An 8,686-nucleotide genomic window follows, 5' to 3' on the forward strand; every position below is an offset into this window, starting at 1 on the left:
CTATACTGTTGTCCATTAGTCAGAGCCTCCAGTGGGCCAGAGAGACTCACTTCAGAAGCAGGAGGCCCTGGAGTCCAGCCAGGGGCCTGGGCTATACCACTGACCCTCTACCAGTTGAGCAGAGACCCCAGGCCACTGTGGAAGGCTCCCCTGACCCACTTCCCGCCCTGGGCCTGGGGTTTCCTGCAGGTTCGAACCGGCTCTGCCCCTCCCTGGCTAGGTGATCTTGTCTCTTGCCTGTCCCGGATGGAGGCTGTTCCCAGTCAGGCACTTGTCCCTGCTCACAGAGCTGACTGAGGAGTGGCAGCCCAGCTGGGTGGCTGCCCAAGCACCACATAAACAACCCCCCCCCCCCCGGGAGATGTTGTTCCCCATTCTACTTTGCAGGCACTCACCGGTGTCGTGTGGCAAACTTTGTCAGGTGGTCTTAGATGTTTTCCCGTGCTGCCTGGCCTGCCATGGGAGCCCTCTGTGAGGCCCAGGTAGGATCTCAGCTCTGGCCAAGCTACCTCATCTCCTGGAGCCTCAGTTTCCAATTCTGACAATGGAGGCAGTGTCTCTTGTCTGCGAGGTGTGAGTGATGGCCACGGGGAGGTCGAGGCCATGGGCGGTTGGTGCTGCAGAAGCGGGCAGCTTCGCACCCCTGCCATCCGGGAAACACTCCCACTGCTGTGGCCTGAGCCAGCCGCGGGAACCTTGGCAGAGACGCGGTAGAGAGAACACCGGCCTGGGGTCAGGCCCCTGTGCTGGGCTCTCAAAGCAGTCACTTCCCCAGCCGGTCTCAGCCTCCCCCTGTGAAGGGTGACTGACACTCTGACCCGGGGGTCTGGGGTAGGTGGCAGGCAGTGAGCAGGACTCAGCAGCAGCCTACTGTCAGGGAGGGGCCTTCCCAGGGTGCTCAGCAACTGGGAGGTATGCCCAGGAGACAAGGAGGCTGAAAGGTCTCAGGCCTCAGCCTGAGCTCATAAATATTATTGACGTGTGGTGGGGGGGAGGGAGGGAAGTGGGTAGCTCTGCAACCACTGAGACTGATTTATTGGTTAATTAGGAGGTTGCCACAGCCACGGACTACCCCGCTGTGTGCATGGACAGGGAGGGAGGGGGCCACGGGGCAGCCAGGGCTGCCAGCTGGGACCCGAGTGTGGCTCAGCGTCTCACCTGAGCCAGGAGCACCAAGTGGCTGAAGGAATAATGCAAGGGGTTGGGGTCAGGCAATGGACCTAGGACTGGGTGGCTGGGGGAAGCCCATCGGACTCGCTGGCCTGAGTAGCAGAACAGAACTATCCTAAGGAAGGGGACCGGGAGCTCTCTGAGGTTTCCCAAGCATCCAGTCAAGTGTGGGGAGCTGCTGGTTTAGGGAAGAAGGCTGACGCAGACTCAGGAAGAACCAAGGAAAACCTTGGAAACCATGGAAACTGAGGACAGAGGCCCCAAAGGTGGAGAAGGTGGTTCCAGTGAGCAGAAAAAGTTAAACAGCCGTGGGTTTGAATCCAACTTCTGCCAGACACTAGCTATGTGACCTTGGGCAAATCACTAAATTTTTTTTTTTTTAAGATTTTATTTTTAAATAATCTCTACACCCAGCGGGCTTGAACCCACAAGCCCGAGATCGAGAGTCACACGCTCCATTGACTAAGCCACTCAGGTGCCCCAAATCACTAAACCTTTTTGATTCTTGATTTCTACATCTGTAGAAATGGAACTAATCATATCTATCTTGCAAAGCTGCTTTGATACTTAGATTGAAGAGTGTAGCACCGCATAAGATACACAGTAAATGCTCCATAATTGCTAAATTAGCTGCTAGTGTTACATTACCCAGGGCACGGCTTGGAAGGGAGAAGGGGCTTGATGAAGTGTGGTGGAGAAAGCAGGGCCTAGAAGGTGCTGACCGAGTTGGAGGGGGTGGGCGGAGGAACTGCCTTCGTGCCAGACTGGCTATGGCCGGAGCCTGGGGGCTGCCTGACCGGGGGAGGGGGGGGCGGGCTGCGCTTAGCTGGGTGGACCCAATTTCGCCGCCCAGGGGCGTCCACCGGGCTGGAGCCCCAGCTCAGCCAGTGCGCCTCGGAGGACCCCTGCCTGGCGCCGTCCCCTGGTAGCGCCGTGGCCTGGGGGAAGCGGAACGACAGACAGACGGTCGCCCCGCAGAGTGGAGGCGGACGAGGTTCATTCCGGTCCTGGGGCAGACGCGGCCCGTCCAGCCTCTCCCGCGCGGGCGGGCTCTTCCCGCGGATCCCCGCCCCGGCCGCCGCCCGCCGCCAGCCTCCCGCGAGGCCCGGCGTCCCCGGGGCAGCCGGCAGGGCCCGCGGCGGCGGGGCGGACGCGGCGGCGGCGGGCGCCCGGGGGGCAGCGGGCGCGGCGGTGGTGGCGGCGGCGGCGGCGGCGGCCGCAGGGCCACAGGCGGCGGAAGCGCGCGCGGAAGTGGCGCGAGGCGAGCGCGTAGACGAGCGGGTTGAGGCAGGAGTTGGCGTAGGCGAGGCAGTGCGAGGCCAGGCGGCAGGCGTAGGTGGCCGGGCTGAAGGCGAAGGGGCCGAACCAGAAGCAGAGGATGAGCGCGTGGTGCGGGCCCCAGCAGAGGGCGTAGAGCGCGGCCACCGCCAGCATGGCGCGGCCCGCGCGGCCCGTGGCTCTGCGCCGGGCCTCGGCCGCCACCGCGCCCGCGGGGCCCACGGCGGCCCACAGGAAGCGCAGCGTGCGCGCGTAGGCCAGGCTCACCACGGCCACGGGCAGCAGGTAGCCGGCGGCGAAGGTGGCCACGTCGAGGGCGCGGCGGCGCGCGTCCTCCCAGGCGGGCACGCAGAGCTCGAGCGCGCCGTAGCGCACCGTGCCGTAGTAGCTGAGGTAGGGCGCCGAGAAGAGCGCCGCCAGCAGCCAGACGAGGCCCACGGCGGCGCGGGCGTTGCGCGGCGTGCGCAGGGCCCGCGAGCGCAGCGGGTGCCGCACGGCCAGGTACCTGCGGGCGGGCGCCGGGTCAGCGCGGCAGGCGGGAGGCCGGGCGAGCTGCCCCCGCGCCTCGCGCCTCCCGCCCCCGCGTGGCCGCCGCGCCGGCACCTGCGCGCCCGCGCGGCCTGGCGCTCCGCGTCCGGCGGCCTGCCTCGCGGGGTGGTGGCGAGGGTGAGGGGCAGTAACCCGCCAAGCGCTTAGAGCAGTGCCTGGCGGCTAGCAAGGCGGGGTTCGAGGCGCGGAGGGAAGGGACTTGCCCAAGGTCATCAGCTAGAGAGGGAGCCTAGATTGGACCCCACGTTTGGAGCGACGAAAACAGGTATGACCACAGCCTGGGCGAGGTGTGGACGGTAATAAAATAACTGATGGTTTCATTCATGTGTTCTTTTTGCCATTCGTGTCACACTTACGGAGCACCTACTGCCTAAGACACAGCTCACAATGGGGTTGGGGGGAGGGCAGGATGGTCCCCTCGAGCACGCTCTGCGCGTGGTGCGCCCAGAGACTGGTTGGTGGGGGCCGGAGAGCGGTTCCTTCTCTCCCTCCCATCTCCCTCCTTGGTCTCCCCCCCCCCCGCCCCCCGCTCTCGTTCCTGAGGAATCTGTTCAGGTCTTGCCTCCCCAGCCCAGACCCAGCCAGGTCCCAGGCACAGCGCACCTGTCCACCGAGACGGCGGCCAGCGTGAAGCTGCTGGCGTACATGGTGAGGTAGATGAGCAGGTGCACAGCCTTGCAAACGAGGGCCCCAAAGAGCCAGGCGTCCAGTGTGTAGATGGCGGCCTGGAAGGGCACGCAGCACAGGATGAAGCAGAGGTCGGCCACCGCTAGGTTGAGGATGAATAGATCCGTAGTGCTGCCCGGCTCCTGCCAGGCACCGGCGCTGGGCTGCAACAGCACGGCCAGCACCAGCCCGTTGCCCACGGTGCCCAGCAGGAAGATGAGGGCAAACACCACAGGCACTGCCACAGCCCCCACGCTCCCCGGGCTGTCTAGCGAAATGTTCTGCGTATCAGCCATCTCCCCATCCAATGGGCACCTGAGGAAAAGAAGCTGGAGTCCTCAGACAGGAGCCCCCCCCACCCCCCGGCTCTGGTTACTTGAACCAGGGGTCTCAATCCAGGCCCCTAGCCTGGGCCTGGCCAGGTCTCCTGGGCAGGGAGCTCATGGGGGATGGAGGCGGGAGTGGGGAGACAGCCAAAAGTTATCCCTGAGAGCCACTTGTGTAAGCCTGGCACAATCGCATACATGTCTGAGGTGGGCTTCTCAGTTTCCTAGGGAACACCCCCATGAAAGATGATTAGGTGATAGACACCTCCCAGCCCGATGGGGTGAGGACATGGCAGATGGGGGAGGGGCGAACCCAACCCAAGTTGCTGATAGATCTACCTTACTTCTCCAAGGGGGGTTGAAGCTCAGGGAAGAGTCTGGGACATGGGTCAAAGTCAGCGAAACACGGGTGATATCCCTGAGTCATCTTGAAGTCCGGTTTAGTGAAAGCCCCACACTGTGGCACAGCTGGGAAAACCATATAGGTCACTGCCCCCTTTTTGCACAAGACGAAACTGAGGCTCAGAGAGGGGACATGGGAGGCTACTATCACACTTTTGAGTGGCAGACCTGGGGCTGTTGCCACCCTGGTACCCTGACTCCCAGGCTGGAGTGCTCGGCTGACAGCCTGTAACAGGTGGTGCTTCTGACGATGTGCAAGTATGTGTGTGTGCATTTATGCACACCGTGCCCACTCTCACCCTTGCTCCACCCCTCGGCCCATATGGGCTACTACCTGTGGATCCCCCTGCATGCCTGGAACCTCTGACACATGAAGGGCATGGGGGGGGCAGGCAGGGTGGACGGAAGAAAGGCAATATCTGCACCCCCAACCCCCAGCATGCAGCAAGCCCCCTGAAGCTCAGGAAGGGCAACACCCACCTCAGCTCTGGGCACCAGGCCCCGCTTGGTCCTGGGTGAATCGGTCCTGGGTGAACCAGACTGAGGCTGCCTCTTGGCTCATTGGCTGCCCCTTGGTGCCTCCCTGAAGGTTCAGGTCTTCCTCCTGCTTCTCCCTCTTCTCCTTTAAGGCACCTCCTCTGCTGAGCCAGACTTGGGCGCTCCCTCCGGAGTAGCCACCAGCCACCTCCTCCTTGGTCCCTGATTTCCCCGGGGTGGCATGCTTTTCTGCCTGGTTCTTTTCTGCCTCCCTGCGTTGCTTCTGCCTCTTTCTGCAGGGAGTAACCCATTGATCTCGCTCTCTGAGATTCGCTTTAGAGTTAACCCCTCCATGCCCAGGGCCCAGCCCATTCCTGGCACTCCCACCTCCAGCCTAATGATTCACTCCCCATCTTTCCTTTCTCTGCTCCAAGTAGGGCTCTAATCCAAGCTCAGAAAGGATTCCTCGTCTTGAATGGGGTGTCCTAGGCTAGGAAACCAGAATATGAGTCTCTTTTTTGGAGACCAGATAGGACTCCTCCCCCAGTCCCTGAGAATTCCTAGGCCCATTAAATTTCCTAAGCTTGTTCCAGAGGTTCAGTGTGGCTGGAGACGAAGGGTTTTGGTGTCCATCCAAAGAGTTTGGCTTTAGCCTGAGGGCAATGGGGAACTAGTGAAAGTTTTAGAGCAGGGCCACGGTCTGCCCATTTAGTTTGTAGTTGGTTTGTTTTGGCCTGGGGTGAAAAGGATGGACAGAAGCGGAGTGATTTAATGATTGACCCGTTAGGAGCCTCCTGTCCCGGCAAAAGCCAGAGGTTAATCAATCGGTCTTGGTGAATGCCTGTGTGATTCAGTCATGCATGGGGTTCTAGCCTGGAACTCTTGGAGAAGTGGGCCACATGGCCAAATGTTTCCAGAGGGTTAGAAAGACTAGTCGGGGATGGGGGGGAGTGAGGTACCCTGGATTTCGTAACAATGAGGTTGTTGGTAAACTGAACAAGTGTAGTGGAGACAAAAGAGTCTGCAATGAGTTTAGGAAGAGAAGAGATGGTAGGGACTACGTGTAGTCTTTCTAGAAGCTGGGAGGTTGAGGGGAATGTTAATAGGAAGTCTGTGAAAGGGGAGAGAAAATAGTTTGAGGGGACACTGATAGAGCCAGGACTTGCATTCAAGGCCCAAGGAGCTGGGGAAGAGACTCCTCAGGACTAGCTCTTCCCAGATCACTGGGATTTTCCTGAATGCTCAGAGGTATTTCTTGAAAGCCTGATGCCACTTGCTCCAGATGCAGAGCATCCCCAGATTTTTGGAAATATTCACTAAACAGGGATGCCTGGGTGGCTCAGTCGGTTAAGCGGCTGCCTTCGGCTCAGGTCATGATCTGGGGGTCCTGGGATGGAGCCCCAGGTCCTCCCTGCTCAGCGGGGAGCCTGCTTCTCCCTCTGCCTGCCGCTCCCCCTGCTTGTGCTCTCTCTCTTTCTGACAAATTAATAAAATCTTTAAAAAAAATTTCACTAAACAGAAGGTATCAGGAATCGTACCTAGACTGTCCTGAATTCAGAGCTATCAGAATTAAGGAATTAGAATGGTAGAAGGTGAAGTACAGAATTGTAGGATTCTAGCCCCAGTGCACTGGGGTTTTAGAATCCTTGACTGTCAGAGGTCTACAACCACCCGGAATTCTGAAAGTCCCCGAGATCCCTGACACACTATCCTCTCTCCTTTTGGAAGCCTCCAGCCCAAAAGGCTCCGCCTGGCCCAGGGCAAGGCTCCGGATGCGCTGCTACAGAACTAGGGCAAGAGCTTGAAGCAGGGCAAGGCGGAGCCGCTGATAACGACAGAAGGAAGGAGGGAGGGCGGCAGGACCGAGGCAACCACAGAGGACCGGCGTGGGGCAGGCAGGAAGAACGCTCTGTCGAGGCCGAGGCCCGAGCCCCAGCGCATCCCTGGCGCCACCTCTTGCTCTTGCTCCAGGAGGCCGCAGCCTTGAACCCGGAGCCCGGCGCAGAGTACGTGGACCGCGCGCCCATGGGAGCGGTCTCCGGAGGTGGAGGTGCAGCTGCAGCTGATCCGCGGCCGGCCCTCCTGTCCTGCGCGGCTCTAAGGCTGTCGCGGGCGTCGGGCCACTACCAGTACGCGTACCCCAGCACGTGCGCCCAGAGCTCCCGCTGCGCCCGCTGCCGCTTCCTACCAGCCCTTCCGGACGCCGGCGGACGGGAGCCGGCGCAGCTCCGCACGCGGAGCCGCGAGCTGACCGACGGCGTGGCGCGCTACCGCGGCAATGCAGCTGCCTACGCCGGCCGCCGGGGGGCGCAACGCCAGCGGCGGCGCGCGGGAACCAGCGGAAGGGCCGGCGCGTGCTCTGAGCCACGGGCGGGCGGACCTGGGCCCGGCTTTCTGGCCCCGCCGGATACGCCACACCGACTGCTGGAAGGCGTTGCCCGGTGGCTGCTTGTGGCCACCCCGTGTAACCCGCCGGCCTACGCACATCGCGCGCGTCGGGCTGCTGGCTGGGCCCGCGGCTGGTGCCTGGCCGTATGCACTCGCTGCTGCAGCAGTGCGCCTGCGCCACGTACACTATCCCGCGTGGCAGCGTCTCGCAAGTATTCGCGCCGCTGCTGTGGCCACGGCAGTCCTCTTGCCCGGGCTGCCATCTCCCAGCACCTGGAGCTCCTGGACCCCAGCCTCAAGCTCCTCCAGACCACAAGCTAGGATTCCCAGAATCCCGGAGTTAGGATCCCTGCGGCTCGCCCAGGCCGTCCATCCGGACACCCAGACTAAGGGCAGGGCTGGGGGGTCGAGGGCAGGGAGAGGGGGTCCTAGTTCCCTGTTGTGAACGAAGAAGGGCCCGTTCATCCTCCCTGCCCTACCTCCAGCGAGGTACGAGCTCCCCGAGGCCATGCCACGCTGAGGCGGGAGCTGCGGTGAATCAGAACCTATCCCGGCAGGCCCCCGGCCCCGAGCCCATAAAGCTGAGTGGGGAGGGCAATGAAGAGACAAGGACCAGGGACAGCGACTGTGGGAAGGGGGTTGTCATCGTGTCCACTAGGGGAGCAGCGAGCCCTTGCTGGGGACAAGTGTGGATGGGGCCTTGGCAGCAGAAAACAAGCTCTCCCGAGAGCCTTGCGGGCCGGCTGCCTAGCTGACTCCAAGACCTGGATTCTGGAGCGGACGCCGCGGGAGCAGCCGGAGCCTGAGCTCGCTACGCCCCCTGGCGGCTGATCAGCAGGCCAGTCGGCCTTGCAATGAGCCGGATGGAAGGACCCCAGTTACCAATGTTAACACCCACTCTTGGTACAGTGCGGGAAACTGAGGCACACACAGGTGAAGGGGCCTGCCCAAGGCCACAGAGTCAGGGGCAAAGTGGGCTAGAATACATGGTTCCAGACTGTCAGGGGACTTTTCAATAGTGACCTACATTCTTTCCTTTGGGGCCTGAATCCTCTGCCTCTCCATCCACACATGGGTTTGGGTGCCCAGCCCCTCCTTATCTGGGCAGCTGTAAGCCATCCTTTGGATGGGGAGCAGAAAGCGAGGTGTTCTCCGGAGGCTGAAGAGTAAGTGGGGTGGGTTGAGTGAGAAAGGGCCTGCAGGGTCGGTGCGTAGCTGATCCTCTCCAGCACAGAATTCAGTTGTGCCACATGGGGGGGGGGGCTGCCTACATTATCCCCACTGCCTGGGTCTCATCTTTAACCTGGGGTAGGTGGTCAGCTCTGAGATCTACTCAGGAGCCTGCCCTCAGAGCCCCAGCTCCTGCCTGATTCTTCAACTGGTCACAGGACTGGGCCTGCCCGGAGAGAATAAAGCACACCAACATGTCA

At 61.5% G+C, this 8,686-nt stretch overlaps 1 protein-coding gene across 1 annotated transcript; it reads right to left on the reverse strand.

Annotated features, from left to right (window-relative positions):
- Nucleotides 1–1,332: 1,332 nt before the first annotated feature.
- On the reverse strand, nt 1,333–4,046 carry GALR3 (galanin receptor 3). The gene is made up of 2 exons (XM_064590620.1): nt 3,601–4,046; nt 1,333–2,953 (listed from the first exon to the last, which is right to left on the reverse strand). Exons 1-2 carry the CDS (start codon nt 3,957–3,959, stop codon nt 2,167–2,169), a joined length of 1,146 nt encoding a protein of 381 aa, XP_064446690.1. The 5' UTR covers nt 3,960–4,046; the 3' UTR covers nt 1,333–2,166.
- Between the last annotated feature and the right edge of the window lie 4,640 nt (nt 4,047–8,686).

This window comes from Mirounga angustirostris, unplaced genomic scaffold (genome assembly GCF_029215605.1).
Source record: "Mirounga angustirostris isolate CCGP_5_RB_7025 unplaced genomic scaffold, mMirAng1.0.hap1 SCAF_5, whole genome shotgun sequence".
NCBI classification, from domain to species: domain Eukaryota; kingdom Metazoa; phylum Chordata; class Mammalia; order Carnivora; family Phocidae; genus Mirounga; species Mirounga angustirostris.